Genomic DNA, 20372 nt, shown 5'->3' with positions numbered 1-20372 from the left:
GCCCCGTATCATCCCAAGGAAAATGAACAAAATGTCTTGTGAGACACACACTTTTAAGATTTTCAAAACACACACAATCACAGCCCCCACCTCAGGAATTTCCCTGTCCAGGGGTTTCCCTAGGATATAACCAGGGGCTGGCTAATTGACTTCCCTTTTGAAGATGAGCAATGTAGCCATTCAATCACCCCCCTGGGCCTCCTAATTCTTATCTCAAATAAGGTGTCCTTCTAGAGTTATAAGGGAATTGCTTTCCTGACATCTCTCTGGTCTGGGAAGACATTTGCCAGAAACCCTGGACTTCAATACAAGATTTATAGATGCAGGGGGGAAGGAGATAACCTCTTCTTTCCTGTTGAGGTTTCAAACAGATGGGCAGGGGTTGTTAAAATAACCTTTTTACCCTCATAAGAATACAGGATGAGTAGATTGCACACCATATCAGAAACAGTATTGTAAACAGAGCATGGACTTCAAGGGAAAGAGATCCCATCTGCCTTCCTGCTTCACCCCCCAGTCCTCCCAACCATCCAGGGCAAAGGCAGGTCACTTTCTCCATTACATTTACAATTAGGGCAGAATGGCGTGGTACAATTACGCTCCTTCTGGCGTAAAAATGGCGGTCGCTCATGACAAGATGGCATCCAATCATGACACCTCCCCCTTTAAAGATCAGCATGGGAGCAGTGGCCAAACCAGCCACAGTATCCCATGCTGAGCCCTGACACTTGTCAGTGCCCTGCCCGACAGTCTGCTGCAGTTTCCAGGTTAGGACCAGCGCTACGGGCGAAGTCCCCGAACTACAGAATTCTTGTATCACCCCTAGGCTCTGCATCTCACCCACCTCCCACCTTATTATCTGTAACAACTCCAGGGGTGTTCGGTGACCTGAGTCTACCCGGTGGGTGCCTAGGTGCCTTTTCCCTGGTCTCCCTGCGAAGCAGGTTTGGTACGGGTGCAGAGGGTCTGACCACTGACGCTGCTGCATTCCTACTAACACATTACGATAATTGGCATCTGTCAGGATGACACCTGACACCTCAGCCATGGCTAGGGCGGGCCAGGGGCCTGATTCCAGCTCCTCTTCCAGGAGACAGCAAGCTGTGAGCGAACAGGTGTCCCTGCCCAAGTCATCTGTGGGCACACTGATACAGTGGAAGCTGTGTCCCCTTGTGCCACCCTTGCTGGCAAGGTCACAGCCCACCCCAGCTGTGCATTGGACTCCTGGGCATAGATTCTCACCTGCCGCCGGCAGTTCCGTTTGCCATCCTGGGGTCAGAACCAACCTCTTCTGCCACACCCCACACAGGCATTCCCCTGAGGTGTAGGCGTTCCAGAGCCTCTGCTTGGCTGGGGCAGCCTTAAGAGGACTGTGGGACCATGCTATCAGGTGTTTTAAAGTACCTTTACATGACATGAGGTGAACAACAATAAATATGATACAAATCATATGGGCTAGGGCCTTTCCTGTGTTTACCTCAGCACTACATACCATGGGACAGGTAATCCTGTCACCTTCCAAGAATCTCTTGTCCTGCTCTCTTGCCTGAGCTGATTGACTCCCCCTCCCTTTCACTTGGGGGAAGGTACACTCCCTCAAAGCCTTTGTGTGTGTGAATTGTGAAGGGGGGCAGGTTTCTGCAGGGGGGAAAACCAACAGGTCATTGTCCCCTGTGTTGGAAACATCCAATTCCAGCCTTTTAGAGGTTAATGGAGCTGAGTTTATCTGTGCTCCGTGGGCCCTCAGACCCTTCTGGTTACACACAGCAGCATCACGACTTGCCACTGGCTCTATTACTGAAGCAACCCTCTCACTATACCCATGTGTATCTTTCACACTTCCCAGGTACGGGGCAGCCGCAGTGGGAGGCGGCTCACCTGGCATTTGCAGGCTTGCAGCCTCCATGGCTGTGGTTTGGTCACAGAATCTCTTCGTGATTGGAGAGGACCCCTTCTGGGTTCCTGTGTTCGTCAATATCTCCCTGGGGAACCATACCCGGGAGAATATGGGGACAAGGACATCGACCACTTTGTCTGCCCTAATGGATAAAAGGGCTACCGCTTCTGGGTAATGGGTGGCGTAATCTACCCCTATTGAAATGTACTCTGTTCTGGAGCTACTGGGCACTGCAAGGGGCCCTACCATATCTACAGCCACCCTCTCAAAGTGTTCTGATACCACGGGGAAAGAAATGAGGGGGGCCTTGCCCACATCCCCAGGCTTCCCCACTATCTGACAGGTATGGCAGGTCCGACAGTACCAGTCCACCTCTTTCATCATACCTGGCCAGTGGAACTTAGGCAGGCGAGCCCCGGTCTTTTTAACCGTAAGGTGTCCAGAGAGGGGAATTTCATGAGCTACCTTAAGCAGACCCTCCCTATACCTTTGGGGTATGACCAGGTGACGTTCCGTAACTTGCCCTGGTGGAGTGTTGTGGACTCCATACTCTCTATGCAAACAACCATTCTCCCAGTACAGCCTGGGAGTACCCTGGGAGCCATCTGACTCCTCAGCTGCTGCTGCAGCCCTGAGACTCGCCGTTATCAATTCCACTTTGAAAGATCCACTTTCTATTGAGCCCTCAGGGTGTGCAGGGACCTCCTGCTGTGTGACTGTGTCCTGACAAGAAGAAGGGGGGTCTGTGGGGGAAGCTGCAGCAAGGGACACTCTCTCCCTATTTTGGGAGCGAGTAGTGACTACAGCTGCCCACACAGACCCTCCCCTATCTGACAGGTCTGCAGTGCACCCAGGACCCACCGGGTCACTTATTATACTTGGTACCACATTTCCCACAGTAGTGCAAGACATCACAGTGTCAACATTAACATCAATCTCATAACCTGGGAAGGCATCCTGCACTACCTGCAAATTAGCCTGTGCATCTTCCACAACACATGGGACCCATCCTGCTGGCTTACAATTGGCCAGTGGTAAAACCTCTATAGCCTCAGGTCCCTGGGGAAGAATAGGGTTAGCTTCTAGCACCGCAACCTGAATGACATCACCAGCAGCACTCCTACCATTGGTGAGTGAGGGTGTCTCATTCCCAAGTAGATTAGGGCATTCGTTTAACCCCACAAACTGGCAAGGATTACCCACTATATCTGTCTTTAACTCACCCTCCCTTACCTCTACAGAAGGTACGGCACTATCACAGATCATCCCAGGAGTTTCACAAGAAATCACAACATTGCAATGTTCAGCATGGTTACATACTACCTGAGATGCATCATATGGTTCAGAAGGGTTAGCGACAGTGTGGACAATATTGACAGATATGTGTGGAGTGAATAAAAGTCCCACATCAGTAGTCCCACACACATTTGTGTGCATACAGTCAGAAAGTCCCATTCCTCTTTCCGACATTGTCCCTTCCGTGCATACTTTCACTATGCAGCCAGCCTCTTCCGGCAACAAATCTGGAGCAACGGGTGGGAACATGCTGCTCACATCTTCCAGCAGTTTAAACTGGGCCTTGTGATGTGAGGTCTCCGAAGCAGGTTCCATGATGACTGTAGTGGGCAGAGTTACCTTGTCCTGGTAGGGCATTCCTGGTGAGAGCAAGCTGCTGACATCCTCAGCTTCTGCTTCTCCCAGCAGTTTAAACTGGGACTTTGCTTCCAGAGCTGGTAACAGCAGCTGTTCTAGGCGATGCCACTCTGCATCTACCCGGCAGCACTGATCTCTCCAAAATGGGGTATCCAGCTTTCTCCAAGCAGCGACCTCCTGCTGCGCGAATTGGTAACATTCTCCCAGCTCTCTCAGCAGCACCTCAGGAGACGCAGATGGACCCCAGACACGAAATGCTGCACGATACTGGCTGAAGGCATTGTACTCATCGTCCCTTGCCTTGGTGAGCTGCGTGATCATCTCCCCACGAGTATGGTGGTGGCAGGAGATACCTTGCAGCTGGCATTCTTCTGTTAGTTCCTCTGTGCTCATTAGGGTAAACACATCATCATCCTCCTCTGGGTCAATATACCCACTGGACTCCTCCGGTACCATAGGGGATTGGTACTCCGCAGCCTCTGTGACTGCCATGCACCCTCCAGTCTCCCTGGTACTAGCAGAAATGCCAGTCCCCTGAGTAAAGTCCAGGTCCAGCTGGTTATCCACAACCAAGCCGGCATTTACTTTGCTCTCCCTGTGTGTTTCAAAGACAGGGAAATCATTGTGACGCAGTCCATTGAAATTTGCATCCACTGACACAGGCTGCCAGCTGAGCTTAGCTAGTTCCAGCTGAAGCTTGCGATCTGCTGCTTCCTTTGCAGCAGTGGACTCCCTTTTATTAAACTGCATTATCAGTTTCAGCACCACGGCATTATCTGGCTCTTTCACATACTTCAGAGCCTCTTGCATATACAGATCCAAGGCAGAGCAGTAATTGGAGGCATCCAATCCACGGTTTGTGGGGCCTGCAATCTTCATTGTCCGCTTCTCCTCTTCCTCTGTTCTGGAACCAGAATGATTCCCAACCTCAGACCTGGAATCCGCTTGATTCCCCCCAGCTACCTGCTGGTCCGCATCTCTGAGGACTTGGATCATCTGTTCCCTGGTCTGCCCCTTGGCAGGCTCCACTCGGTTGATACCAGAGACCACATCACGATCCAACTTCACACTATTAATTTCCGCAGAAAGTAAAAGTTCAGTACGAAGTCCACCTCCTGCTACCTCAGTAGCCCTGGCTGGTGAACTCTCACGCACAAGTCCGCCATCGTGATGCTCTGTATCTTCCTCCATAGAGTCACAGGTCAATCTCCACTTAATCTGTGCCTCCTTATAAGTAGCTGCCATTCTGCTGCAGTTACTTCTCCAAAATAATAAAACAGGGATGGGGAACAGAAAATGCTTTTACAGTGACTTACACTACTACATAAGCCTTGAGTTTTGGTATCTGGTGAAATGTATTCACTTAAGTTATCCAAATAAAAAACAAAAATTGCTTTTTGAAATATCCCCACCGCTGGCCACCAGTTTGTCACGACCCTAGTCGGCGATTCCCCAGATACGACAATCTGAGAATCGCGGCCACGTGACACTTCTACTGAGTACCCCAAGCGTGTGCGTATTTCACCACGATTTCGCTTGCCACCAATCAAAGTAAACTTTTGGACTTAGTCCGCGACAGCTTTGATTCTGCCGACACACCAAATTGTGAGTTACAGGGTAGCGCTCTGGCAATTCGTCAGAGGCTTGGGCTGGAAAACAGCAGATACCAGAACTAATTATGACTTTTTAATTAAGTGAAAACACTACAAGGCTTACAGTATATTACAGAAAACATAAGTTACAAGATATATGATTAATAGGTAAGTCAAACGTAAAACAATTTCAAAATAAAACAAAATGGGAATAAAGAAACAAACCACTTCAAGGACACACAGCATGAAGCGGGTTTTGGAGTGGAAATCTCTCCGGATATTGGATCATTTCAGAGACAGGTATCGGCCCCGTATCATCCCAAGGAAAATGAACAAAATGTCTTGTGAGACACACACTTTTAAGATTTTCAAAACACACACAATCACAGCCCCCACCTCAGGAATTTCCCTGTCCAGGGGTTTCCCTAGGATATAACCAGGGGCTGGCTAATTGACTTCCCTTTTGAAGATGAGCAATGTAGCCATTCAATCACCCCCCTGGGCCTCCTAATTCTTATCTCAAATAAGGTGTCCTTCTAGAGTTATAAGGGAATTGCTTTCCTGACATCTCTCTGGTCTGGGAAGACATTTGCCAGAGACCCTGGACTTCAATACAAGATTTATAGATGCAGGGGGGAAGGAGATAACCTCTTCTTTCCTGTTGAGGTTTCAAACAGATGGGCAGGGGTTGTTAAAATAACCTTTTTACCCTCATAAGAATACAGGATGAGTAGATTGCACACCATATCAGAAACAGTATTGTAAACAGAGCATGGACTTCAAGGGAAAGAGATCCCATCTGCCTTCCTGCTTCACCCCCCAGTCCTCCCAACCATCCAGGGCAAAGGCAGGTCACTTTCTCCATTACATTTACAATTAGGGCAGAATGGCGTGGTACAATTACGCTCCTTCTGGCGTAAAAATGGCGGTCGCTCATGACAAGATGGCATCCAATCATGACACCCTTCCTGACAGAGCCAGTTTTTGCGTTCCTGACAGAGCCCTTTTTTTCAAATCTGACATGTCTCACTTAAGTGGGGATAACTTTTTTTTGCTTTTACTTATCCCAGTGATTTTGAGATTGTTTTTTCGTGACACATTGTACTTCAAATTAGTGGTAAATTTTCGTCGATACGGTCTGTGTTTTTTTGTGAAAAATACCAAAATATCGTGAAAAAATGGAAAATTTAGCGATTTGCAAAATGTTAAATTTTCTGCTTGTGAGACAAATAATCTTACCACTCAAAATAGTGAATAACTAACATAGACCATATGTCTACTTTATGTTGACATCATTATTTCAACTTCCTTTTAATTTTTTTGGACACTAGGAGGCTTACAATATGAATAGCAAATTCTCAATTTTTCAAGAAAATTTCAAACACTGATTTTTTTAGGGACCAGTTCAGTTCTGATGTGACTTTGAGGGACTTGTATGTGAGACACCCCCATAAATGATGCCATTTCAAAAACTGCACCCCTCACAGTATTCAAAACAGCATTTTGGAAGTTTGTTAACCCTTTAGGTGTTTCACAGGAATTAAAACAAAGTGTAGGTGAAATTTCAAAATTTCTTTTTTTTTGCAGATTTGCAATTTTAATACATTTTTCTAAGGAACACAGTACATTTTACTAGAGAAATGTGACTAAAAATTGATTCCCCCAATTCTTTTGTTTTCATAAATATCCTATATGTGGCCCTAGTGTGCACGGTGACCAAACCACAGGCTTCATAATAGAAGGAGCACCTACTTGATTTTGGAGCCTCCTTTTTATGAGATTATTTTTTAGGCACCATGTAGGTTTCTAGGCACCATAACATGCTAAAAGTTAGGAACCCCCCCACAAGTGACCCCATTTTGCAAACTACACCCCTCAGGGAATTCATCTAGGGGTATAGTGTACATTTCAAACCCGCAGGGGTTTCACCAATTGTGGTACAACTGGGCAGTGAAAATGAAAAATTATTTTTTTTACACAAAAATGCAGTTCTGGCTCCAAATTTGTCATTTTCAGAAGGTATGAAGGAGACAAAGCACCCCAAAATCTGTGCCCCAATTTCTCCCGAGTACGGCAATGCCTCACATGTGACCAAAAAATACCAGTTGGGTGCATGGCAGGACTCAAAAGGGAAGGAGTGATTTTTGGATTTTGCAGCTCAGATTCTGGTGGAATTTTGGTGGGTGCTATGTCGCATTAGCAAGACCCCCCAAGCACCAATACAGTGGAACCCCCCCACAAGTCACCCCATTTTGAAAACTACACCCCTCAGGGAATTCATCTAGGGGTATAGTGTACATTTCAAACCCCCAGGGGTTTCACCAATTTTGATACAAGTGGGCAGTGAAAATGAAAAATTACATTTTTTTACACAAAAATGCAGTTCTGGCTCAAAATTTTTCATTTTCAGAAGGTATGAAGGAGAAAAAGCACCCCAAAATCTGTGCCCCAATTTCTCCCGAGTACGGCAATGCCTCACATGTGACCAAAAAATACCAGTTGGGTGCATGGCAGGACTCAGAAGGGAAGGAGTGATTTTTGGATTTTGCAGCACAGATTCTGGTGGAATGAATGGTGGGTGCTATGTTGCACCAATACAGTGGAACCCCCCCACAAGTCACCCCATTTTGCAAACTACACCCCTCAGGGAATTCATCTAGGGGTATAGTGTACATTTCAAACCCCCAGGGGTTTCACCAATTTTGATACAAGTGGGCAGTGAAAATGAAAAATTACATTTTTTTACACAAAAATGCAGTTCTGGCTCACAATTTTTCATTTTCAGAAGGTATGAAGGAGAAAAAGCACCCCAAAATATGTGCCCCAATTTCTTCCGAGTACGGCAATGCCTCACATGTGACCAAAAAATACCAGTTGGGTGCATGGCAGGACTCAGAACGGAAGGAGTGATTTTTGGATTTTGCGGCTCAGATTCTGGTGGAATTTTGGTGGGTGCTATGTCGCATTAGCAAGACCCCCCAAGCACCAATACAGTGGAACCCCCCCACAAGTCACCCCATTTTGCAAACTACACCCCTCAGGGAATTCATCTAGGGGTATAGTGTACATTTAAAACCCCCAGGGGTTTCACCAATTTTGATACAAGTGGGCAGTGAAAAAGAAAAATTACATTTTTTACACAAAAATGCAGTTCTGGCTCAAAATTTTTCATTTTCAGAAGGTATGAAGGAGAAAAAGCACCCCAAAATCTGTGCCCCAATTTCTCCCGAGTACGGCAATGCCTCACATGTGACCAAAAAATACCAGTTGGGTGCATGGCAGGACTCAGAAGGGAAGGAGTGATTTTTGGATTTTGCAGCTCAGATTCTGGTGGAATTTTGGTGGGTGCTATGTCGCATTAGCAAGACCCCCCAAGCACCAATACAGTGGAACCCCCCCACAAGTCACCCCATTTTGAAAACTACACCCCTCAGGGAATTCATCTAGGGGTATAGTGTACATTTCAAACCCCCAGGGGTTTCACCAATTTTGATACAAGTGGGCAGTGAAAATGAAAAATTACATTTTTTTACACAAAAATGCAGTTCTGGCTCAAAATTTTTCATTTTCAGAAGGTATGAAGGAGAAAAAGCACCCCAAAATCTGTGCCCCAATTTCTCCCGAGTACGGCAATGCCTCACATGTGACCAAAAAATACCAGTTGGGTGCATGGCAGGACTCAGAACGGAAGGAGTGATTTTTGGATTTTGCAGCACACATTCTGGTGGAATGAATGGTGGGTGCTATGTTGCACCAATACAGTGGAACCCCCCCACAAGTCACCCCATTTTGCAAAGTACACCCCTCAGGGAATTCATCTAGGGGTATAGTGTACATTTCAAACCCCCAGGGGTTTCACCAATTTTGATACAAGTGGGCAGTGAAAATGAAAAATTACATTTTTTTACACAAAAATGCAGTTCTGGCTCACAATTTTTCATTTTCAGAAGGTATGAAGGAGAAAAAGCACCCCAAAATATGTGCCCCAATTTCTTCCGAGTACGGCAATGCCTCACATGTGACCAAAAAATACCAGTTGGGTGCATGGCAGGACTCAGAACGGAAGGAGTGATTTTTGGATTTTGCGGCTCAGATTCTGGTGGAATTTTGGTGGGTGCTATGTCGCATTAGCAAGACCCCCCAAGCACCAATACAGTGGAACCCCCCCACAAGTCACCCCATTTTGCAAACTACACCCCTCAGGGAATTCATCTAGGGGTATAGTGTACATTTAAAACCCCCAGGGGTTTCACCAATTTTGATACAAGTGGGCAGTGAACATGAAAAATTACATTTTTTACACAAAAATGCAGTTCTGGCTCAAAATTTTTCATTTTCAGAAGATATGAAGGAGAAAAAGCACCCCAAAATCTGTGCCCCAATTTCTCCCGAGTACGGCAATGCCTCACATGTGACCAAAAAATACCAGTTGGGTGCATGGCAGGACTCAAAAGGGAAGGAGTGATTTTTGGATTTTGCAGCTCAGATTCTGGTGGAATTTTGGTGGGTGCTATGTCGCATTAGCAAGACCCCCCAAGCACCAATACAGTAGAACCCCCCCACAAGTGACCCCATTTTGCAAACTACACCCCTCAGGGAATTCATCTAGGGGTATAGTGTACATTTCAAACCCCCAGGGGTTTCACCAATTTTGATACAAGTGGGCAGTGAAAAAGAAAAATTACATTTTTTACACAAAAATGCAGTTCTGGCTCAAAATTTTTCATTTTCAGAAGGTATGAAGGAGAAAAAGCACCCCAAAATCTGTGCCCCAATTTCTCCCGAGTACGGCAATGCCTCACATGTGACCAAAAAATACCAGTTGGGTGCATGGCAGGACTCAGAAGGGAAGGAGTGATTTTTGGATTTTGCAGCACAGATTCTGGTGGAATGAATGGTGGGTGCTATGTTGCACCAATACAGTGGAACCCCCCCACAAGTCACCCCATTTTGCAAACTACACCCCTCAGGGAATTCATCTAGGGGTATAGTGTACATTTCAAACCCCCAGGGGTTTCACCAATTTTGATACAAGTGGGCAGTGAAAATGAAAAATTACATTTTTTTACACAAAAATGCAGTTCTGGCTCAAAATATTTCATTTTCAGAAGGTATGAAGGAGAAAAAGCACCCCAAAATCTGTGCCCCAATTTCTCCCGAGTACGGCAATGCCTCATGTGTGACCAAAAAGTGGCAGGACTCAGAAGGGAAGGAGTGATATTTGGAGTTTGCAGCACAAATTCTGGTGGAATGATGGTGGGTGCTATGTCGCATTAGCAAGACCCCCCAAGCACCAATACAGTGGACCCCCCCCACAAGTGACCCCATTTTGCAAACTACACCCCTCAGGGAATTCATCTAGGGGTATAGTGTACATTTCAAACCCCCAGGGGTTTCACCAATTTTGATAAAACTGGGCAGTGAACATGAAAAATTACATTTTTTTACACAAAAATGCAGTTCTGGCTCAAAATTTTTCATTTTCACAAGGAATGAAGGAGAAAAAGCACCCCAAAATCTGTGCCCCAATATCTCCCGAGTACGGCAATGCCTCACATGTGACCAAAAAATACCAGTTGGGTGCATGGCAGGACTCAGAAGGGAAGGAGTGATTTTTGGATTTTGCGGCTCAGATTCTGGTGGAATGAATGGTGGGTGCTATGTGGCATTAGCAAGACCCCCGAAGCACGGTGAAATGATGAACCTAATATTCCATAGATGTGTGGTATATTTTAAAACACTCCTTTATACATAGGCCGGGTTTGTCGGGGCAAGTGTCACACTGGAAAATAGTTTGCTTTCTTATTCCCTTTTTATAGCAAACTTTGCACCTTTTTTGTGTCCTGCCCTTTTTTCCAGTGGAGGGGATTTCATCAGGAAAATGCTGCCCTGGTACAATACGGGGGCCAGTACTAGAAGTACTGGGGCCCTCTGCCTGCTGGTTCCCAAATATTAGGCCCTTTATGACTTCCTCTTGAAAGTGCATAAATGTCCCCCTCTGGCCGGTAGAACGGAATAGCACGTAAGCGTTATACAGTGCCATCTGGATGATATACACGGCCACCTTCTTGTACCAGATTTTTGTTTTCCGCAGGGCACTGTACGGCTTCAGTACCTGATCAGAAAGATCCACTCCGCCCATGTACCTATTGTAATCCAGGATACAATTAGGTTTGGAGGTGTGGGTACTGGTACCTCGTACAGGGACGGAGGTGGTACTGTCTCCGTGAATTGTTGTCAGTATAAGGACATCCCTCTTGTCCTTATATTTGACCAACAACATATTTTCGGTGCATATTCCCCTGCTTTCACCCCTTCTCATTATTTGGGCAATGTGCGTTTTTGGGAGGCCTCTTTGGTTCTTGCGCACAGTACCGCAAGCTGCTGTACCTCTTGAACCAAGGGCCTTAAACAGGGGGATGCTAGTGTAAAAGTTATCCACATAGAGGTGATAACCTTTATCCAGGAAGGGGTGCACTAAATCCCAGACAATTTTCCCACTAACACCTACGAGGGAGGGGGGGCATTCTGGCGGTTGAATTCTTGAATCCTTCCCTTCATAAACCCTAAACCTGTGGGTGTACCCTGAGGTGCTTTCACACAGCTTATACATTTTTATGCCATACCTTGCCCTCTTACTGGGAAGGTACTGGCGGAATTTAACCCTTCCTTTAAAATGTATAAGGGACTCGTCGATACAAATAAATTTTTCAGGGATGTACACCTCTTCAAATTTGGCACTGAAATGATCAATGACCGGCCTGACTTTGAATAGCCGGTCAAAGGTGGGATCATCTCTGGGTGGGCACTGTGCATTATCGGTGTAATGTATAAATTTAAGAATTGTCTCAAATCGAGTCCGGGGCATGGCCATACGGTAAAATGGAGTACTGTACAGAACATCTGTACTCCAATATTGCCTAATTTCTGGCTTTTTTACTATGCCCATATGAAACACCAGACCCCAAAACGTCATCATCTCTACTGCATCTACAGGGGTCCACCTAGCAAATGATGACGTGGGGTTTTGAGCAATAAACTGCTGGGCATATAAATTAGTTTGGTCCACCATTAAATTTATAAAATCATCAGAGAAAAATAATTTGAAAAAGTCAATTTCTCTGAGACCTGTGGAATCAAATTGGATTCCTGGCATGGCCAAAAACTCAGGAACCTGGGGCTCAAAATTGTCTGGTGGTGGGGTCCATACTAGATCAATTATTGGGGGGGGAATCTCAGCTGATCTACGGGGGCGTCTTTGAGGGGGTCCCTCATCAGCAGAGGAGGAAGAGGAGCTTAAGGCAAATCCTTCAAATTCCCCGCTTGCATCACTGCCTGTGTCAGAGTCAGAAGCAAGCATGGCATATGCCTCCTCCACTGAATACATTCTCCTGGATGATTGGGAGGACATTTGGGAGGACATTTGGGAGGACATTTGGGATGCCATTTTTATTTTTGTGTTACCGGTAGTGAAATGTTTCAACACGTGTATAGTGTAGGGGGGGGCACAAACTTTATTTCAATCCGGGGGGTATGTAGTGTGTAGTGTGTATGTGGTGCAGAAAAAAAAAAAATGCTTTATACCAATAAAAAAAAAAAAAATGAAGGGGTTAAAAAAAAAAAAAAATGAAGGGGTTAAAAAAAAAAAAAAGGAAGGGGTTAAAAAAAAAAAAGGTCCTGCGCCAAAAATTGAGCACAGATGTTGGTCAGTAACGTCTGTCACTGAACAGCGCTCAAAGGCAACAGGAATTTGATCAAAAAAAAAAAAAAAATAGATCAACCCTGTGCCGAAAAAGATGATCAGTGATGTACGTCACTGATCAGCGCACAGCGGCCACAGGACACCCACAAAATCACAGTGTGTGTAAAAAAAAAAATTAAAAAAATACCCCACAGCACACACACACAAAAAAAAGGTGATCAGTGATGCGACACTGATTACCAGTGAGGTGCAGCAGGTGCACAACCTTTGGTGCAACTGACAGGTATATATAAAAAAAAAAAAACCTCTGTACCCCCAAAAAAGTTGCTGATCACCTCAGATATAGTGATCAGCACAAAAGGCGGGGACAGCAGACACAAAATTTAGCACTCTCTATCACTATCTCTCTCTATCTCTCTATCTCTCACTATCTAACACTATCTAACACTCTATGACACTGCAGCAGCAGCACTCACAGGTATATCTATATATAAAAAAAAACCTGCGCCCCCAAAAAGTTACTGATCAGTTAATTTATACTGATCAGCACAAAAGGAGGGGGCAGCAGTCAGTTATATAAAAAATATATAGCACAATCTGTCACTATCTCTCTCTATCTCTCTCTCTCTATCTCTCTCTATCTCTCTATAACTATCACACTGCAGCAGCACAAAATATAGCACTCTGTCAGTAGGCCTCTCTCTCTATCTCTCTCTCTCTATCTCTCTCTCTCTATCTATAACTATATCACACTGCAGCAGCACAAAATATAGCACTCTCTGACACTATCTCTCTCTCTATCTCTCTCTATCTCTCTCTATCTCTCTCTATCTCTCTCTATCTCTCTCTTTCTATCTCTCTCTATCTCTCTCTATCTATCTCTATCTATCTCTCTATCTATCTAGCTAATACTAATACAGTGCAGCAGCAGCACAATATCACAGTATGGCACAATTATTGCACAGGATCCAGGAAGCAATCAGCAGCGATCAGGTAAGTATTGCAGCAAGTATTTCTGGTCAGTATGGCGGCAGGGGGGTACGGTGACCGCACTGCACGCTTTCCAGACCGGAATGGCGTCTGCAGTGCAGTCACCGTTAGTTTAAATCTCCCTCCTTGGCTGTGATTGGTCCGTCGGTCCGACGGACCAATCACGGCCTTTGGGGGTGGGCGGGGTGAGGTGGGGTGACACCAGTGTCACCCTTACACCCCGCGGTGATTGGTGCTGTACTTTACAGCACCAATCACCTCTGATCCCGTGTCACCGGCGAACGTTATTCGCCGGTGACACAGGAAAACGCTGTGAATGGCTGTTCACACTGAACAGCCAATCACAGCGATCGCCGACGGGGGGGCGGCATCGCAGCCCCCCCGGGGCATGCACGGACATGTCTGCTGTCAGGGACAGCAGACATGTTGAAACTGTCACCGCGTCTATAGACGCGGTGACAGTTTAAATCCATGACGTACATTTACGCCATGTGTCGGGAAGTGCTTCCCGACCATGACGTAAATGTACGTCAAATGTCGGGAAGGGGTTAAAAACGAAAACGTTTAGAAAGGAGACTGACTCCAACAGTTTCATCTACACTACGAGTCAACATCATCGGAATTGGCTAGACGCGATACCGTTTGGTCAGTTCACCCGCATTAAACGGAACTGTACGGACGACTCTATCTGTCAACAACAACTGGAAGATGTCTCTAAACGTTTAAAAGGGTATTCAAAGGACGTAATAACAGAGCCAGAGAAAGAGTAGATCAGATTGAACATTCTGATTTATTAAAAGTAAAATCTAAACCTACTACAGTAGATGATCGATTTAAGTGGTCCTTTGTCACAAGATACAGCTCGATCCACAAGGATGTGGAGAGAGTATTTCGTAATAATTGGCACCTGCTTTTAAATGACCCTGTCATCGGTCTCCAATTACCACCGTTTATATATAAAAAAGCACCATCACTAAAAGATCATTTAGTCTATAGCTCAACGGATACTATTCCACGACAAACTATAAGAACTATTGGTTTTCACCGCTGCGGGTCGTGTCTTGCCTGCAGAACGGAGAAATCAAAAAATAGGAAAATTGAGCAATTTACTGTTAATGGAGAAAATTTTTCTATTCGACAGTTTTTAACCTGTTACACTAGAAATGTGGTGTATGTTTTGCAGTGCAGTTGCGGGCTGGCATATGTTGGCAAGACCAACAGACAATTTAAAAACCGCACTGCCGAACACATATACAACATTCATAAAAAACTGCAGACACATACGGTATCGGAGCACTTTCGCATTGTTCACAATGCAAATGAGTGCCAAATTACTAGCTTTTGTGCAATTGAACAAATCATCCCAAAGAGCCGAACAAATGATGTACCCAGGAGACTCTCTATGACAGAGATGAGCTGGATACACCGGTTAGGAACTCTTGTGCCAAAGGGATTAAATACTGAATTTGAATTAAAACCCTTTTTAAGTTAGTTCCTTTGAGTCTTTTGAACTCTTTCTCCCTATCCTTTTGGTGTAGGGTCGAGTATCCGTATGACTGCTTTTATATGTAAAATTTAATTTAACCTCTCTTTTTATATGTATTTTACAGCTGTTTTATCTTGTACACAGCATGCGCCTTCCCTGTGCACCAGCTTATAAATTTCCCATACTATAGCACTTTAGCTAAATTGAATCGTCTGTATCATGGAGAAATCTGCATGGAACGCAGGCGGGATCGCTGTGGAACGCAAATACTGTCCCAGCTCCGTGGGATACGACGACTTCCGGCTAATGGAACACAAACGGTGATGCGTTTCCGGTCTATGGAACGCATCGCCATCTTGGTGAACACGGAGTCCGGATGCTGGAAGCTGATTAGCGGGCGAATTAACGTGCTTGTTATTGTGATTGATAGGGGTATATATACGCCCCTTGGTGGACACTTTAACCATGCTTCTGATGAAGGACTGAGTTCCGAAAACCCTGTGCACAAGCGACACTTTGGAAAGGTATTCCTGGACTGAGCCCCCCTTGTTATCCGGATCAAGGGACCCAGACTGAGGGAATTTCTTGAGAGGTCATCTGTCTGCTGTTTTGCCTGGGATTTCACTGTTTGTGCCTTTATACAAGTCACTATATTGTAAGTGCAATCGTATTAAAAACCTGTTTGATTTTACTGAATTGCACTATGTGGCTTTCTATTATGTCTCCCCTGTGTGTGTAAATAGGGGAGCATTGGAGCCAGATCCCAATCCTGCATTATTTATATATACAACTGGGAATTCTGCCAATTAAATCTGGTTTTGTATATATTATATTTTTTATTCACAAGGCTGAAATCACCTTGATACATGGTTACCGCTGAGCGCTAATTTGTTCCATTTCACACCATTGTCTCCAACCAGGGCTTAGGTCGACACATGAAAAAGGTGAACATGGCTAAAGTCGACAGGTTCAAAAGGTCAACACAAGCATTAGGTCGACAATTAGAAGGTCGACAGTCAAAAGGTCACATGAGGTATCAGTGCACCGCATGTGCTCACCATGCTTCGGGCACTATTTTATTCTACCTCCACGCCCTACGGAATGTTAGGGCATGGAACACCGCCTGTCGGCACATGTCAGCTAAAAAAAAAAAAACAGTGAAAAGCCCATGTCGACCTTTTGACTATTGACCTTCCCATTGTCGATCTAATGATTGTGCCGACCCTGTCGATTTTAGCCATGTTGACCTTTTTCACATGTCGACATTCAGTGGTCTACCTATTGCAAGTTGACTTTAATAGTGTCGACTGTAATGACTGTATACCATGTGTGTTGGCTCGGTGTGTGTTCTAATCATGACAGAAACCACACAGCAATGGGTCGGGTAACTAAATAACGAAACGCTCAAATACCACCCGCCCCCCCCCCCCCCCCCCCCCCCCCCCCCCCGCCATCTGCAAGGAACTTCACTGTGTCTTGTGCCTTTTACAACCGTAATCAGAAGTAAGATCTTCTAACAATAAATTGTACATGTAAAGCTTAAACATTGTAATCTGCTTGGTAATAAACGCACTATATATACATACACTGCCGAGCGGTGGGAAGGTTTGAAAAATAGCCGACATATTGCTTCTATAAAAGAGAGGTCAGGGTCTAAACTGGGAATAATATATGGAGCTATCAGATAAACGTACACATTTATAGTATTAACTTAGTCTCTGCATAAACATACACCGCCATTAAACAGCCATTGAAGTTACGCAGCCAATTTCAACATGAAAGGGACCGTTCTAAATATTATGAAAGCTTTACACCGCATCCAGAAGAGACAATGAGCCTGTCTACAGCAGAGGGCTCGTATTGTTCATGCACACAGCGCAAAGGAAATCCATTGTTGTTCATATATATATAATCTAATTATAGATTTTTTTTTTTAAACAACTGATTTGTTACAACTGCAGTATACACAAGACTTGGAAGGGCACAAAGATTAAACCAAGCTGGCAATTACTTCCCATCTGTTAGAAAATTAAATAAATCTTGTGTGTATGGTACAAAAAAAAAAAAATAGAATTATTACAAACGGATTTGTTTATAAATAGAAGGGGTGGATTTTACACACTGTAAAAATGCAAATAACGCTGGATGCATTTTACATTAAAACAAAGTCATATTACACCACAAGAGACAGAGACTGTAGGATAAATATTTTGATTACAGTATACTCAGAAACCAGCTACAGAGAATAATCCAAGACCACTTAGCTAATGATGGTAAAAAAGATATTCATAATACTGATAATTCCATGTGCACAGGTTTCAGCCACTGTCAGAGAACCTGATGAAGGACAGTGCCTGCAGCTGTAGGGGGTTAGAAATGGATTTTACTCTACTGCACAGACGCAGTCAGATCTCCCCAGAACTGCCAATGAATTTAAACTATTCATACATACATTTGTGACTTATAGTAGTCAACTTGTAGATCAGGACTTAGGGGCCCATTTACCAATGATCTGGGCGGAATATGTTGTAAAATGCGATCCTAACGGTGGGATGTATCATCACCCACCCGCAGGGACAGGGCTACGAAAGGAGCCTGTCCCTGCGATGTGCTGAGCCGGGCACCAGGGGGGGTCTGCGCATGCGTGGTTAGCGCGGACCCTCCGTCGACCCCACTGACCACACTGCCAGGGCAGCAGTGTAGTGTGTAGCCCAGAGGCTACCGCCATCTCAGAACACTTGCCAACAGAGGTAGGGAGCCACATGACATGTGCATCGGTCCTTTTGAAGGGACAGCGAGGGATGTCACTAGCGACCCCCTTGAGTACAGACTAGACGATGTACCCAATAGGTCACCACGATACGTGGAATTTGGTGGCATATCGTCTAGTACAGGGCTGGGCAACACCGGCCCTCCAGATGTTAATGAACTACACATCCCAGCATGCCTTGCATCAGTTTCAGCATGGCCACATAGCAAAACTAATGCAAAGCATCCTGGGATGTGTAGTTCATTAACACCTGGAGGGCCGGTGTTGCCCAGCCCTGGTCTAGTATGTACCCAGCTTAAGTATTCAATTTTAAAATGAGGTTCTGGAAACCATAAAAAACATGTCACAATGGTCATTTAAATAGCATGATGATAACAGCACATCTGTTGGGGTATGGGTCATTGGTTTAAGGTCGACATACATTGGGTCAACCACTGAAAGTCGACAGACATTAGGGCAACACAGGCAAAAGGTCGACATGCCTAATGTCGACACAAATATTAGGTCGACAGTCAAAAGGTCAATATGGGGTTTAAAAAAAAATTTGTTCAGAATATCAACATACTGTAGACATACTGTAGACACACTATCGGTGCACTGCCCTCGCCATGCTTCAGGCACTATTATATTCTCCTTCCACACCCTGGCGGATGGTCAGCACATGTCGGCTTAAAAAGTTTTTATTTTTTTTAAAAACCTTGTCGACCTGGTCACTGTCGACCTAATGCTTATGTCGACCTAAGGCCTATCGACCTTCCATGGTCAACCAAATGTATGTCCACCTCAATAGTATCGACCTTATGACCGTTTCCCATCTTTTGTGCTGTAACCTAGAGCAGACATTCAATCAAATTTTTATTTAAAAAATGTAACAAACTAAACTGACTTATCTGATAGATCTCTAAAAGTCATGGGAGAATCCATTCACTAGTGATGTGTGCCTAAGCACCCTGGGGTGCCACAAGGCCCTTGCAGGGGTGCCTTGGGTTTGTGGCCTAGGACCGAAGACAAATTATCTATGGTCAGAGTGATAGGAGAAACCAGTACTAGTGGCAGCCACCCATAAAGCATGTAGACCAGGCATGTCCAAACTGCGTCCCTCCAGCTGTTGGGAAACTACATATCCCAGCATGCCTTGCCAAAGTTTTAGCATTCCCTAAAAGCAAAACTGTGGCAAGGCATGACTGGACTTGTATATTCACAACAGCTGGAGGGCCATAGATTGGACATGCCTGAGAAGCACATGTGTAGACCACCACCACATAACTGACCCGGATAATACCCAGTAGGCACAATTTACTTAATGTAATATTTTTCCCCAAATGTATCTATAAAAATGTTTATCCTAGGAGTACCATGAAAAAATTCTCATAATCTAGAGTGCCGTGATTCGACAAAGTTTGAGAACCACTGCGCTAGTGCCTCTGAGATTAATGCAGACATGGAATTGCAAATTGCCAAATCAAGCCATTCTGTGAGATGAATGCTGTAAACATGACAGCAGCTGGAAAGACAATGAAATGTGCCCCATGGACTCACAAAAGGATCTTGCCACAGACATACCTCTATGCAAACAAAAATCAGTGAGTTCAGGGTTACATGTAGCCACACTGGCTGCAACTTAACAGACCAACCCATAAGTGGCCAATCCTATTAGCTGCAAGCCCCCTCAAGGTGTAAGTGCAGCTAAATAACGGATTTTCGCTACGGGCGGGCTTGCTTATTTTTGTTCACAGACCCATAGGAGTTCCAGTGTTTCCATGCTTCTGTTGCTATGGTAACTCACCACCCTTGCACCTAATAGGATTGACCCCCAAAGAAGAACCGTTGCTGCTTAAAATAAAGTTTTGCTAAGAGCATAACTAACTAAGGTCAAGAGAGGAACCCTGTGTATTTGGAACTGACAAGCCAGGATACGCTCCACATTTCAGGAATACTGTATACTCCTCGGCCAGACAGATCCTCGCCTTCGCTGTGTTTATACTGAAACTGAATCTTCGCATACACATTCCTTGCTTATAAACAAAAATTAAACTGATTATCATTCAAAATTCTTTAGGGGATCAACTAATTATAGCTCCTCTTAAAGTGGGGAACAAATCCTCTTAGAAGCAGCTGTTATTTCAGAGGGAAAAGTTTGTAATTATGCAGATGTGAAAGAGTTTTAGCTCAAAAAGTGATTGGCAGCTCCCCCTACAGGCGGCTGAGAGTTGTGTGAGAAGTGCAGCACTAGTACTACTGTGGGTGAGCAATGCAGGGGTATTCCCATGTGCAAGAGATGC

General features: G+C 44.9%; 1 protein-coding gene across 2 annotated transcripts in view; it reads right to left on the bottom strand.

Moving 5' to 3' along the window:
- BANP (BTG3 associated nuclear protein) overlaps positions 1–20372 on the bottom strand; it is a 441607-nt gene that overhangs the window by 302989 nt on the left and 118246 nt on the right. The window contains exon 1 of one of the 2 annotated variants that reach the window (XM_083165121.1): positions 3221–5015. The exons of the other annotated variant lie outside the window; for it this stretch is intronic. Within the exon in view, the coding sequence (XP_083021247.1) occupies positions 3221–4795 (1575 nt within the window). The 5' untranslated portion in view covers positions 4796–5015. Of the gene's footprint in view, positions 1–3220; positions 5016–20372 lie in introns of those variants that run through there. 2 annotated transcript variants of the gene reach the window in all.

This window comes from Crinia signifera, chromosome 11 (assembly GCF_055691185.1).
Source record: "Crinia signifera chromosome 11, ASM5569118v1, whole genome shotgun sequence".
Taxonomy (NCBI): Eukaryota; Metazoa; Chordata; class Amphibia; order Anura; family Myobatrachidae; genus Crinia; species Crinia signifera.
The sequence above is the reverse complement of the archived record's forward strand: the minus strand, read 5'-3'. Positions and strand labels throughout refer to the sequence as shown.